Source organism: Buceros rhinoceros, unplaced genomic scaffold (assembly GCF_000710305.1).
Source record: "Buceros rhinoceros silvestris isolate BGI_N320 unplaced genomic scaffold, ASM71030v1 scaffold1534, whole genome shotgun sequence".
Lineage (NCBI taxonomy): Eukaryota > Metazoa > Chordata > Aves > Bucerotiformes > Bucerotidae > Buceros > Buceros rhinoceros.
In genome coordinates this window covers 3,990-18,177 of record NW_010408578.1, presented here as the reverse complement: position 1 = coordinate 18,177, position 14,188 = coordinate 3,990, and the positions used below count along the sequence as shown (strand labels likewise).

Below are 14,188 nucleotides of genomic sequence, written 5' to 3'. Positions count from 1 at the left end.
TTGGGCTGGATGGGGCCTGGCAGGGCTCTAGCCCTATCTATCTCCTGCTCAGAGCAGGTCCAGCTAGGAGATCAGATCTGGCTGCTCAGGGCGTCATCCCGTCTGGCCTTGAATGCTCCAAGGACAGAAACAACGCAACCTCTCTGTACCCCTGTTCCGTGGCCTGGCTGTCCTTGGGAGGAAGATGTTTTTCCTGATGTCCAGTTGGAACCTCTCGTTACAGTTTATCCTCGTTGTCTGAGTCGCAGTGAGTAGTCTCCAGTTAAACTACTATAACTGATACGACATCATATCAAATGTTTTTAACATGTTAAGACAATTCAAACTAAACTTCCTAAAGTTGTCTAAGAAGGAGATTGCGGCTACATTATTTAGTAGATTTAACTGTTTTTATTACACACCTGAAAATCAACAAAATAATTGAACTTGCAGAAGAGCCATCACTCGCGTGCTTTACTTGTTTGGGTTCTTTTTAATAAAATGAAATCAAGTGATACTTTATAACGCTGCCACCATCAACACATTGTACATTCATTTTTTGTCAACGTGGTTTGTAAAAGCTAATTGAATTTTGGTTCATATCCTAAGAACAGGCAGCCAACATTACATGTTAATAATAAAATCTGAACAGGAAGTATACAATTTTGAAGGCAGTACTATCACAGGTGCTGACTTATGTAAACTATTTCAAAGATAAATAAAATGCTTTAGTTTCACTTCTTTGCATTGTTTGTATTAAAATGAATGTTAATGCTTATTTCAGTATTTGAGGTATATTTTTCACAATATGCTGTAATATCAAACTAATTTCTGCTCAAAGATATCTTTGTTAAAGTGCAAAAATTCACTAAAGCCATTTTATAGATAAGCATTTTGTGTGCATTTTCATAGACTTGCAAGAAAATATTTCCTTTTTTTAAATATATGCACATTCATTTGTCCTTACTCTGAAGAAGATAGGAGAGAGAAAATTTACTTTAGAGTGACCCAAATCTTTGGCATCAACTGAAGTGAGAGGAAATTACAAAATGGTCCCCAGTACCTCTAGAATCTGTGGACAATGTGGCTTTTATGGCACCAAACACTGTTATTAGCAAAAGTCATTATTGAAGGCACTTTGAGCCTTCTGCTCGAGTTGCAAGTTAATTCTCAGATGAAGGTGCAGCTTCAAAGTGTATGTATGTTCCTATCATCACATTCATTTCTCCTTGCAGTTTAGAAAGACATCACGGGCGCAGCAAGAAGGGCCCTATGGCATAGTGCTGTGGCAATAAATTCAGTTATGGACCATGCTGCACATCCTCCAGTTGTACTTTTCCTGGATTGTACTATTTCACTAAAGCTAGGTGGCAGTGCAAACTTATCTAGCTGAAGAAACTTCCTGTAGTAGCAGAGCAATGGTTTGAACCGGATTGCTATTCAGTCACTTGCCTTTCTCCTGAGTGGCTTCTGAGGATGCCTGTTTGGGTGGTAGCTACCAGACAACTCCACAAGAAGCCAAGCCAGCTCTCCAAATAACTTCCTTATTAAGTACTTTCAGGTAAAGTGAGGCATATAAGGATAAAAAAATTCGGCCCAGTAAGTTGGCATCTGGTGTCTTTTGGGTAAGTGTTTCTCTGTTTTGTCATCATGTGAAGTCTTTGGTTTTTTTTCAGGTCCTAGAAGAATGACAGTACTAGATACTACTATGCTAAGTACTACAGAAAACTCTTCAAATAAATAAAAATAAATACTTGCTTAAAAAAAACCCCAACCACATATATAGAAATATTTCATTGGAGAGGTCCAAAACATCATGGCAGCAGTATCTGAGGAAAGGATGAAACAACTAACTCTGTCATGCTTGCAAGCACCATGTTCAAGATGGCTACAAGTTAGATCTCCACTACATTGCTCTTTCTACAGCTGAGAGGGGTCTGTGCTGCATCTCCAGGTCTACCCCACAAAGTTCCTTGCTCTCAATCTACCTTTGACCTTCCTGGTTTTGGCTTGCCTGGGTGGCTGCAGAGTTGTGGCTGTGCCTGGGAAAGCGGAGGAGGTTACCTTCAGAAGCTCAAGACAGCTTCTGACAGCTGTTTTCTACATCTACTTCCGGTCCTTCTATTGGTTTAACTTAATTCACCCTTGTAAAACTGCCAAAGCAAGACAAGGGAGGATTTCTTCTTCAATGCCTTACCAATGGGTTATTGAAACTTGAAAATGTGTAGAATAACTCATGCTAATGTGTTTGTGATCTTATTTTCCAGGATTGGCCAAGCATTATTACTTTCTAGAAGTTCTTCTTTCCAGTAAAGTAATTCTCTTTAGTGTTCTTCTGACTGTTTGATACTAGACTTATATATGGCATTTCAAATATTACTTTGGGACTTCAAAACAAACATTTTACCATTTTCATATTAGAAAACCAACAATACTCTAAGGTGTAGTCCTCCATCCAGTTCAAGGAAATAAACTGGATTTTGTAAGAGCGGGTGAGCTCAAGTCCAGTTTTCTTGTCACTGATGTTTCTCCTGTGAATTAAATTGAATCTTAAATTCTTCATTTTAAAATCAAATGTTTATTTGCCATCTTAGTCATCTTTGTTCCCAGTTGTAAAACTCCAGCTCACTCTTCTGCTCTTCTCTTGAGGGACTGGTTTGTATGGCCTTTTGAAAAAGCCCATCTGAAATACATAATTTTGGAACCTGTTGTCAGCAAATTGTTGTTATCAATCAAATCTAAACCATTGAAGATGAACTGAAATAAGATACATATATATGGTGTTTATGAATGGTATTTGCCATTGCTTTGTCACACCAAGTAATCAAGTGTTATTCGTCACTCAAAGGGGGTTTGCTTTTTCTTTTAATTTAGGGGAGGCTAGTACCCTCCCTGGGGGGAGTCAGGACATGTCAACTTGTAAACTCTAACAGTCCATAGAATCCAGTATTTTTTTAAATGTAACATAGTGAAGACAGTTTCCTGATAAATTTGTTTCATACACGTCCCTGGGAAAAACAATGAGTGGAGAAAGTCTGCATGTAGGTAAAGAAGTTAACAGTCTCTTAGCCACTTATCAGAGAAGCTGCATCCTTCATAGTTCCCTTTTTTACTTACGCATAAGGGGTTTTTAGCATTTATGTTGCAGTTAAAATCTTAAACATCATATTCTAGCATGAAACTATGTTTTAGACTATTAGTCATCATGCGTCCAAGTGACATTAATTGTGGAGCACCATCCTGCTAAAATCATCCATTTGATATCATTAAATTATGTAAATAATTTTCAAACGTGAGATGCCATGTAAATCATGGGAAGGGGTTTGTGGTGTTCGATAACAGAGTATTCAGAATACACAGAAGATAAAATGAAGGAAACAAGTTATGGGATGAAATATGTTTCTTTAGAAAGGATGGTATTATTTACCCTTTAACCTGCATTAACACATGATCCAGTGATCCACTAACAAGACAAAAACAAGTAAGAAATAGTGCAAACCTACCTTCCATAATATAAACGAAAGAAGCAAAAACAGGATTACACCAACTATTAAGCCTGTTCCAATAATTAGCACAGTAACGTGGTATTTTGGCTTTTGGTGGTGCACTCCTTCCAGATAGACCTGGAAAGCAGAAAGTCAGTTTAGTGCTAACTGAGTTTTTTTTAAAGATACTAAAACAAACTAAGAAAATTAATTACATTAAGTAATTAACACTATATTCATTGCCTGTGTATAGATACATATAGAATTCCAGGATTTTAATTTCTGTTGGTTTTGTTACTTTAACAAGTTCATCACAAAATCATTAAGAGAATTCTTACGTATGCAACTTGCTTGTCCTTGTGTAGTTCAATAACTTTTGAATTTTTTTCTGGTGAGGCTGTTGCTCTTACTTCAAACTTCAATGACGATGCATCATCCTGATTAAAAAAAAATCCTCTCTTTTGAAAAATAACTCCAACATATTAATTCCTACCCAGCAAAAATGGTAACAGCTGCTCACAGAAACAGAATCTCACACAAACACACAACAGTGCCTTTTTCTGATCACAAAATAAATTAGTACCCAAAGCTGGAACAAAGCCCAGCTGGATTTTACTTAAGTCCACATCCATGCGGCTTTTCTTAGAAAAGTACAATTATGAGTTGAAATTAAATCCCAATCCTACATAACCCAGCCAGAATAGGCAAAGAGAATATCACTTTAGAGTACATATCAAAAATACATATTTTTCAGTGGTTTTCATTTTTCATGTGTAACCTTGAGACTTAGCATTGAAACATAGAGGAGGTTTACACCTGAAAGACTGATTTAATCATACTGTGTTAATATATTAATACCTAGAATTTATATGCAGAGAATACTGCAATATAAATATGCCTTGAAATATTCCCCTTAAGTATGGAAAATTCATGTTACCATTTCTACAAGTGAAGGAGTAGCCTCCAGATGCAACTGGACAGTTGCTTCTTTTCCACTTTCCATGTTACCAAGCTTGCAATGTATTTGTAGGCAAAGGCTGTCATTTTTCATGCAGTACTGTAGAAGGGAAGGAAAGATTAAAACTTAATTAGCTTTATCATCTTAGTATTAAAGACACTCAGGAACTTAGTAAAAAACCAGAAAGATCCATGTTTGTTCTGGAAAAGTCAGGGTATAACTCTCTATGGTCATTATCGCTGTCAGTCCATAGGTGCTAAAGGAACAGTACAAGGGACCAACCTGTTATAGAAGACAACAAGTAATTTTTTTAGACCGAAAACCACAGTTGTTGTAATTTGGTTATATGTTTTTAACACTGTTATTTCAAATTAGCTTTTACAAAAATGATAAATGACAATGACTATATTATATCCGGTATAACTGATTGATCCTTACGCTTGTACACTGTCAGCCAGCACCATTTCACTGAACTCTAGAGAGGCAAGAAAGCAAGCCCCGTATGATTATATTCTTTGTCCAAGGTGACAATGGCTGATTTGGTATTCTTATGCAGGCTGTCTCTCAATCATGGGTTGATGTTCCTTGTAACATACTTACTTAAAGTCCCAAATTAACATATTTTAAAATGTCCAGCTTCTTTTAAGAAAACCCTCAAAAATCTAACACTGGAATAGCAATTCTGGTTCAGACTACAGAGTCAAGTATCTCCTCTCCAGCTGGGTCCATAAGGACGAGCTTGAACATTCTCCCAGCCTTCCAAATATTTTTAATAACAACTTCCCAAGCCAAAAATGTTTTCTATGTATTTTGTAATTCCTTATGACTTTCAGTCCCACTAACTTGTATAGTCTCCCTTGGAATTAATTTCTTTTTAGCATTCATACACCTCTCAGTCAGAAGTTCCACCATGAATACTACTTTTTCTTCCTGACCCCCAGCGGCACTTTTTTGATGTGGCAAAGGCAATGAATATTTGATCTGCATGCTTCATGTAATTGAAATTAAGGCTGGATTTCCCACATGCATCATTTTCAATTTATTACTGAATTTCATCTGCCATTGTTTACCCGCTTATTCGGTTACATAACCCTTTGGAAGTTCTTTGTAGGCGACTGTCATTGACACTGACTTCAGTGATGTGTCATTACTCAACTTCTTCATCTCAGTTATCACCTCTTTCACTGAAGTCAAGACTAAGCTGAATGTATCACAGGTCCCACCACAAATCCTTGAAAGACTGCTCTGATAACCTCATAGTATCAGATATATTGTTGTCTAAAGACTCATTTATACAGTCATTTAATTCCCACTGATGCCAAAAGACAGACCTTACCATTTGTCTCTTAGCAGGCTTTGAAAAGAAAGTGACGACATCTTTCAATATGTTTTCATTTTTTTCTGCTGCACTACAGTTTCTGGGATATTTATTATAGGAGCACTGTCCGACTGTTGTCTGAAAATAAAAACAACGTCACCAATGTTAAAATTTAAACATCACATAATCGGAATACAGATTTCTGAAAGGTGAGAGGCTCAAAAGGAACGTAAATTTTACTTTCAAAATTCTGAAACACACAGGGATGAAGATAATCCTGTCCTCGTTTGCTCTGCTTCACCATAGCTAACAAATCAAACACATACTTAGTATGTAGTTCTGCCACGCTCTGCTTGTCTTTTTCCTATAGCTCATAAAATCACATTAAGTAACCTGTGCTTACCTTGATATCTAATGTGTTGAATAATTTGAAGTCATTGGGTGGAAAAGCATTAGGTATCGTTATCTCTAGGTTTGTATTTGGAGCCATGCTTGGTCCTGCACTGATAACCTTGTGGGGAAGAACAGTATATATTTAAAGTTTAAATTCATGGTAGCTATTCAAGAAACAATATATAAAGTATAAATATCTAAAACTTTACAGAACGGGGTACACCTGCGTTGTTAATGCTATCATGAAATTGGATCCTGCTAGAAGTTGTAACACTTTAGTTCATTATTATCATTCTGTAGGCTTCCTGAACCCTTCACTTCACTTAACCCAATGAGTAAGTAGGGCTAATCCGTGATGACCACCTTGAGGTCATACAGACAGCCTTCCGGGAGAATGTGCAAAAGGAACTAGGAGATTAATGTCTAACTCCTGCTTTTAATCCATTGAAGACAAATCTGATACCTACAGATCCTCTTATAAGGAGCTCCTAGTTCCTTTTGCTTACCGTAAGATAATTCCTTTTAAAGTGTTTCTTAATGGAAGAATAGAATGCTTGTGCCAAGTAATTTTTTTCTCTGACCATTCTGTGGTAGATTGTCCAGGCCAAAAGAAGTGTTCGAAGAGGGATTAACAGCCACTTCCCATCACTAATGAACAAAGGTTGCTCACCATGCCCTTGCACTCTTAAAAAGTGCCCTTATTGACTGTGCAGACTGTCATTAAACACATTGGAAATCTAGGCATTCAAAACAAGGATAATAGTGTTTACAAAAGAAAAATCTCTTACATGGAAAGTGAAGTTGATATTCTCCTTCATACATGTAACTGGTGAACCTTCCTCATTTGATCCATAAACAAACGAAGCTGGTGATACAAATCTAGAATGGTTTAGAAGTTGTTATATATCATTAGCATAACTTTCTGCTCCATGCTATCTCCAGTAAGACTGGGTCTAAGAAAATACCAGTTTGCATTTAAGCTAATCTAGGAACACTGAGTAGAAGTCCTCTACTTTTGTACTCTTTCCTCCCAAAAAAGCAGATGAATCAGAAAAAGTCATAAATCCTCAAAACTATGCTCCATGAATGCCCCACAACAAACCCAGAATGTGGTCCGTGTTAAGCAAAGAATCTGAGGATCTGCTGTGCTCTTATTCAATACCTTTTTCTACTAAAAAAATATTCCAGTTCTTAAAAAATATGAGTCTGTTATGAGACAAGTTCAAGGCACCACAGATGTAGCGTCTCATGATGTCTCATCTCACAGTAGCAGAAACAAAATCTTAGGAGTGTATGGGTCAGACCCCGGGATGACTGTGCCACCTCATTCCCAGGATTCTTCAGCTATATCACACTTCTGCTTAAAAGCTTTGGGAATTTAGAATAGTAACACACAATAGTTCTGTGGATGTGCAGGTATAGATAGCAATAACTAACTTACCCATGAGCATTTAACTCAATCTCATATTTCAGAGGCACAGTTAAAGTTAGCATGTTATCCAGCAACATGTTCCCATTTTCATTTTTACTATAAAAATGCAATGAGAGAAAAATGATGAGTATTGAGTGCTTCATCATATGCTATGCGTTATTTCTGTAAGCAAATATTAAACAGACCTATTGGCTTATTAAAACAAAAAATTTTATTCGTAATGACATATCAGGCAGAAATCTGCTTGTTATTTAAATATCTACTATTGCTTTTTAAATTTCCCTTTCTCCTCAGATTTGCAATTGTGCATTGCAAAGTCTTTTCAGTGTTCCCTATTCTGTTTTCCAAAGCCTAGTAATTGTTTTCATTGAACAATTTTTATCAGACTTTACCAGGTAGCATTAATGATGATGTTGGGGTCATCTTCTGCTCTAGTCAACGAGCTTGCATCCAAGAGAAAACTAAAATCCAGCTGTAGAATAAATAAAATTTTCTTCATGATAGCATGTCTTAACATAGTTTAAATAAAAACACTGTATTAAACTAATTTAGCATTTCATACTCTAAACAAAATTCAGAACTAAGAAAACACTTGCTTTTTGTGTCTTCTGCTCCCTTTCAATTGACCTAACACATTTGTTCATAGCCTCAGTCAGCTCCCTTGTCTAGGAAGCCAAGCACAATCAGAATAATACAAATAATGTTGTCCCTTAATGAATTATTCCAGAGAGTGTTTAAGCAACTAATTTTAAAAGTAGCAGAGAGACAGATTCAGGTACCAATGCGATACACGATGTTAGTCGGTAATAAAGGAGAGATTCTGAAAACCAAGTTTTTTCCCCCCCGAAAATCCTTGTAACATATTTAGGTGTTTTTAAAGCTAGGAGTTTCATACATAGCTTACCTTTGAGTTTTGATCTACATATAAATAACCAACGCTGCACTCAAGTTTCGCTGGATAAATTTCTTCATCTAATACTTTACAATGTATCTGTTTTTCTTCCTAAAGATAAATGACAAATTATTAATGATTAAAATAAAAGTAATTCTGACATTTCAAATTACATGCACACACCGGAATGGAGTGGTTTTTATTCCCCTGAAGTACATGTTTGTTATTTCACTGACGCAAATATACAGAATGTTTATATTATTCATGACTCCTTTAACATATCTGTGTACTGATTACTGCATCCTATTACTTCATCTCCTGTTTGCTAATAGTGAAACTAAGGCATATGCATCAGACCCAGACCCACTCAAGTTTAACGTCAACCTCTGAAAGGTGTCAGGGGGATGCTACACAGAGAGCAGTTATTTTAAAAAGGCAGAAAAAACAAACAATTAGATTTACAACGATTTCATAAGAGTATCTGTGAAAAAGAGTGGATTCAGCGAGATCTTTGTGATTACTGAAAACATGATCATCAGAAAAAAGTAGCAGTAACAAGCTGAAACATATTTAGAAACCAATTAATTTTAGTTGTTACTATCACATCCTGTGTTGAAATGATTTCAGTCACCTTTATTGATTAAATTGCCTGTGGTTTAGGTAGCTAGAAGTCTGAAAACTTAAAAACTGGAGTTTTATCTGCCTTTTTTTTGGTGGGGTGGGAGGGGTGGAGGCTGTCAGTATCTACAGAAACTCAACAATCCATTAACATAATTTGAAAAATGTCTGGCTGAAAAAAAAATATCCAAGATTACTGTTTGAAAGATTTTTTTTTTGTTCTTACCAATTCTAAAACTCGGATGAAATAAAGCCCTTTAGGGATTTGAATGTGGAGGACAGTTTCATATGCATCATCTCCTGCATTAAGCAGAGAAACGTTCAAGAGTAAAGTCTTCATACTTCCAACAGTGAGATACATTTTCTTATCATGAGGCCTATAAAAATAATCAGAATATAAGTAATTCTATATACGGCTTGTATGCAAAAATTTTCCTCTTCTGCTCTTTCATTTCATTCAGTTCTGACAAAGCTCAGCTTGAGATCCTTAAGAAAGTTTTTACTCAGTTCTGTCACACCAGTTATATGATGGTCAGCTTCAGTACTGTACTTTTTAAAGGCTGAGGTTATTAATGTGAGAGCAAGAAAATTGTTATCAGACCAGTGGTCCTTCTGACTTTTACAAGATAGGCTCTTTCCTTTACAGACAAGAACAGCTTGTTCTTGTGCTTTTCAAAATTCACTCTTTGTACTCCAAGTTTAGGATTGAGTTAATATGAAAAGGTCACAAAGAGGGCAAGTGAACGTGCCTATCTTATGATCTATGCAATGCTCTATAATCATGTTACGAGTACAGACACCCTGTGGGGGGCTAAAAGTAAACTTCAGCTTGACATTAAAGTTTAATTAAGACTTGTAGAAAGGCTGCCTAGAAATAGACATTTATCAGATATTCTGGCTTGAAACCAAAGCATTAGTCACTGAACACCTCTGGGAAAGAAGCTGGCACTTAGAAGAGCAACAGAAGGTAAAAGCACTGCATAAGCAGATAGGTTCCAAGACAAAAGCGAATTAAAGAAAATGTTAACATAATGTTAACATTTCAGTAGCTTGATTAAGTTTAGGTTAAATTTTAAAGTTGTTTTACTACTTATATGCTTACTGTTCAGTAAGCATTAAAGCATGCATTAAAGCCAAGCTCATTAACAAGATGCTGTCACAAAGATGCCTCCCAGCTTAACACACAAGTACACAAAAGCACCAGGTGCTCATTTGGGACTACAACAAAGCTGAACTAGAGCTTTTCCCTGGTAATCATATTTCATTCTTCATTAAAAAATGCACGATGTGGACTAGAAATTTACAGGGCAGGGCAAAATCTAAGCAATTTAAAGAAAACATGATAGTGTATACATGAAGACTCGTAACTCAGCGAGTAAAGCATTACAATAACACCCCTATTTTATTCCATCCTTTTAAAAGTGTTTGCTTTGCTTTTGAAGGATAATGAATGCATTCTGTCTAGACAAAATAAATTAACGTTTCACAGCTAACTAGGTTTTAATTGAGATTCTAGGGGCACAATGTAATTTAAGGTGATACTTCACACTTTATCAAGATATTTAGCCTATTTATTTACACTGAAAATCTGCTATGGGTACCTAATGCCAAGCAGGTATGCAGTAATCTGTTTTCCTTTCTTAGAGCTTGAAGTACTTATGAAATTGCATTGCTAAAGTTATGAACAGAAATGCTGCACAATCTTTCTTCAGTTTACAATTATATAAATAAAATAACCTTCAAACCTAGAGCAAACGGAAGGGCATATAGCTCATACTACAGGCCACGAGTTAAAGCAGGCACAAAGATAGGATTCTTATCCTGAAATCTATGAAGATGAAACAAAGGTTGTGCTCAGGGTCACACAGGTGTGATTAATCAGCATTATGTGATTGTCATCGTCTTCCGGTGCCACTGTGGGTTGTTCAACCCCATATTTCGATTAAAGTAGAATCAATGTTAAGAGTGATAAATTACACAAGGAAATCCAGGTCGCGCACACAAAACCTAATGAGCTGAGATTCACCACAGGTACGCTTTCTCTTTTGCACACCAACAACCCATATTTCTTGCTTTGAAGTATACAGTAATTAAAAAGGTTGTGATGATAAAAAAAATAACTTAAATCATTACAATTCATTTTGAATAGAAACATGGTACATGGCTCAAAACTTTCCAGAGATGATGCTAAATAAAAGTAAATCTCACAAAGCATTTCTTGGTGCAATGCAGATTCTGCAAGACAATAATAATTGTACTTAAATACTTTGAAAGTGCGTTAATTATCTTTCATGACAAACACGATTTAAACATGATACCTAATTGGAAGGAATGGGAAAAAGTGAAACATACTAAAGGGTGTAAAAAAACCCAAACCCCATACTAAAGGGTGTAAATGAAAAATCACAGAACAAGATTAATTTTGGAACATGCAAGCTAATTCCTACAATATCTTCCTAAGAGCAGCAGAAATGATTAATAGCTTGTCAATTTAACAGTAATTGTTTACATATTGAATATGCATTGTGCATTGCTTCTTAGCCCAGTTACATATGAAGCACAGAATGCAAGTTTACCTTACTGTGAAAAAGACATGTTTTATGAGCTGTAAAGTCTTCTAATTATGCAAGAACAGTTCTTCAAGTACATAGATTTCTGTTACATTTCCTGGAAAATTTAGGATTTTAAAATATTCCTCAACAAACAAACACAGCTTTACTTCACGTATTTTCTCAGGGAGTCCATAGTCTACTTCTGCGAGTTAATGTTCTTTACATACAAAAGATTAAGGAAAAATTCAGATAAAATCTTATTGAACATCTTTCAAAAAAAGAAAAGTCACATTATACTTACTTTGGAAAGGCAACTTTTCCAGAAACTCTCAAGTCAGCAGAACAATTTTCTTGGGAGCATAACCTTGCAAAAACAAACTACAAAATAGAAATATAAAAAAAGCACTTTAGTGTGTTATGCACATGGTAGTGAGTAAAAGTATTTCCAAAGAAAGAAACCTATTGCCTTGATACCAAGTATCTCAAACTGGCTAATAGCTCTTGCTCCTAAAAACAATTCAAGCAGGCTGTGATTTGCCATTTCCCGAGCACGTATTCTGTACGCCGAGAATAACAACAAAGAGGCTTTCTAGATGCGGTCTCTCACAGCTAAACCAGTGGGGGTGCGTTCAGCTGACAGTACATAAGAAGGGCAGTGTTTTAGAGGATCCAGAATAGAGGTCTCTGCAGCGGCTCCTATGATACAGCACTTTGCGAGAGAGTTTCATTATGCAAACTTTACTTATCATGCTGTTAGTAAAGTTTGATGAGTCTAGAGACACTGCTGAGTTGCATGAGTCCATACCTTGGTTATCAGTGTGCTACAGAGCACATTCATGTCACTAGATTCAACAACACCCTCTTTCTCTCTGACACTGTGGTTTCTAAAAAAAATTTTGAATGAAGATGAAATGGAAAAGTGTGCCTTTTAAAAGGAGGTTTTCTGTATCTCAGAGTTCTGATAGTCAACCATATCTGAATTACACGAAGCTTACTGTTTGTGAAAAGTCATGTTTATGGCCATTTAGTAGGTAAATATTCAGAGCATCCTGACCTTTGCTTAAGTCAAAGTCTGTTAACTCTTAAGTTTTGGGGTTTTTTTTGGAAAAAAAGTTAATTTCATGCTCATTTAAGTATAAAGAATACACTCTCCCCACCGCCCCACCTTTAGATTTTGTGATTGAAAACCTTCACAGAACTAATATTTCAGGCACATTGTTGAAACGCTTCAAGATTAATACCAACATGATATCATGTATTTAACACAAATTAATTTCAAAGTACAATTTTATGCTGGAAAGTGACTCCTCCTGTGTAGTTGAAAAGGAATGTATATTTCAAAGAGTGATTTTCATACCTCTGTCTTTTAAGGTGTATATCTTCTTACAAGTTCTCTGCATATACCTCGTTTTCTTTTAATCATAATACAAACTGAGTATCAGTTCTGCAAAGATTTTTTTTTAGCAAAAATTAGGCATTTTTTAGAATGCTGATGTATTAATCAAGATCAAAGCATGAAGTGCTGGTCTGGAAAATGCATTTCTTCACATGCTATGGATGTGTGAAGCTTTCTTCAACTGAAGATTAAAATGTATTTACTTATTGCATTTGAAAAAAGAGACCGCATACACCAACCTTGCTTTTTATAACATCTTTTTCTTTCCTCTGTTGAAGGACGGGTTGAAGTGGTGAAAATTCTTTGGCATTTCTTTTCTGTAGAATATGATGCCCCAGATGATAACTTGCTTCAACATGTACAGGAGCCAAGATATCCCTTACATCTTTCTATGAAAATTGGAAACCTAATGAGTTAATCATATAAGACAGGACATGTATGCTTATGTTTTAAAGGTTATAAGGTTCCCTAGACCTAACTTAAACAGGTGTCCTGATTTCAGTTAGGACAGAACTCATTCTGTTCAGTTATTTTACTTTTCAGCTCAGTCTCAGAATTCTAAGTGATGGCACTTTCTGAAGTTAATGGTATATTTTTTCAGACAGCGTCTGCTTCTGCAAGTGATACACTCGATGTTCACAGTTACTACCAGGGATTGGGATGCAGAAAGGCTCTTGCTTATACCTTCTGCTGTGCAGACCGAGGTCACTGCTAAATCCTGTGTCCCACAGTGGGGGTGCAGTAAGTTACAGACCACATCTGCAGGGAGGAGTGGACAGGACAGGTGACCCTAAACTGACCAACAAGGTGCTCCATTCCATGTATGTCATATTCGGTATAAAGCTGAGAGTCTTGCTCCCTCTTGCTCTCTCTTCTTGAATGGCCAACATCTAAGGAAGACTCTGTCTATTCTGCCTTCGAACCCAATCCATGCATTCCTGAATCCAGTTCCAGAACCCAGCTCCTGTATCCAGTTCCTGTCTGCTGAGCCCAGCCAGGGCCTTCACGGGTGTCTGCCCACAGCATCAGTGGTGGTGGTGGTGACATGGTTGCCATCAGGGGGTTGAGTTCTGTATTGCTATTGTATACATTTGTATATACATTATTTTATTATTATTTACATTAAAGCAGTTTTAGTTTTCTTTCCCAATCCATAGTTCTCTTT

The 14,188-nt window shown here is 36.3% G+C and overlaps 1 protein-coding gene across 1 annotated transcript in view; it reads right to left on the bottom strand.

Annotated features, from left to right (window-relative positions):
• Positions 1-2,569: 2,569 nt before the first annotated feature.
• Positions 2,570-14,188, bottom strand: part of LOC104492343 (integrin alpha-4-like) — a gene marked incomplete at its 5' end in the record, with an annotated part of 14,575 nt that continues 2,956 nt past the window's right edge. Inside the window, 13 exons of the mRNA XM_010134889.1 lie at positions 2,570-2,662; positions 3,483-3,602; positions 3,803-3,901; positions 4,402-4,521; positions 5,759-5,878; positions 6,144-6,251; positions 6,922-7,012; positions 7,575-7,661; positions 7,958-8,037; positions 8,470-8,568; positions 9,302-9,452; positions 11,929-12,005; positions 13,263-13,412. Of these exons, the coding sequence (XP_010133191.1) occupies positions 2,570-2,662; positions 3,483-3,602; positions 3,803-3,901; positions 4,402-4,521; positions 5,759-5,878; positions 6,144-6,251; positions 6,922-7,012; positions 7,575-7,661; positions 7,958-8,037; positions 8,470-8,568; positions 9,302-9,452; positions 11,929-12,005; positions 13,263-13,412 (1,395 nt within the window). The remainder of the gene's footprint in view (positions 2,663-3,482; positions 3,603-3,802; positions 3,902-4,401; positions 4,522-5,758; positions 5,879-6,143; positions 6,252-6,921; positions 7,013-7,574; positions 7,662-7,957; positions 8,038-8,469; positions 8,569-9,301; positions 9,453-11,928; positions 12,006-13,262; positions 13,413-14,188) is intronic.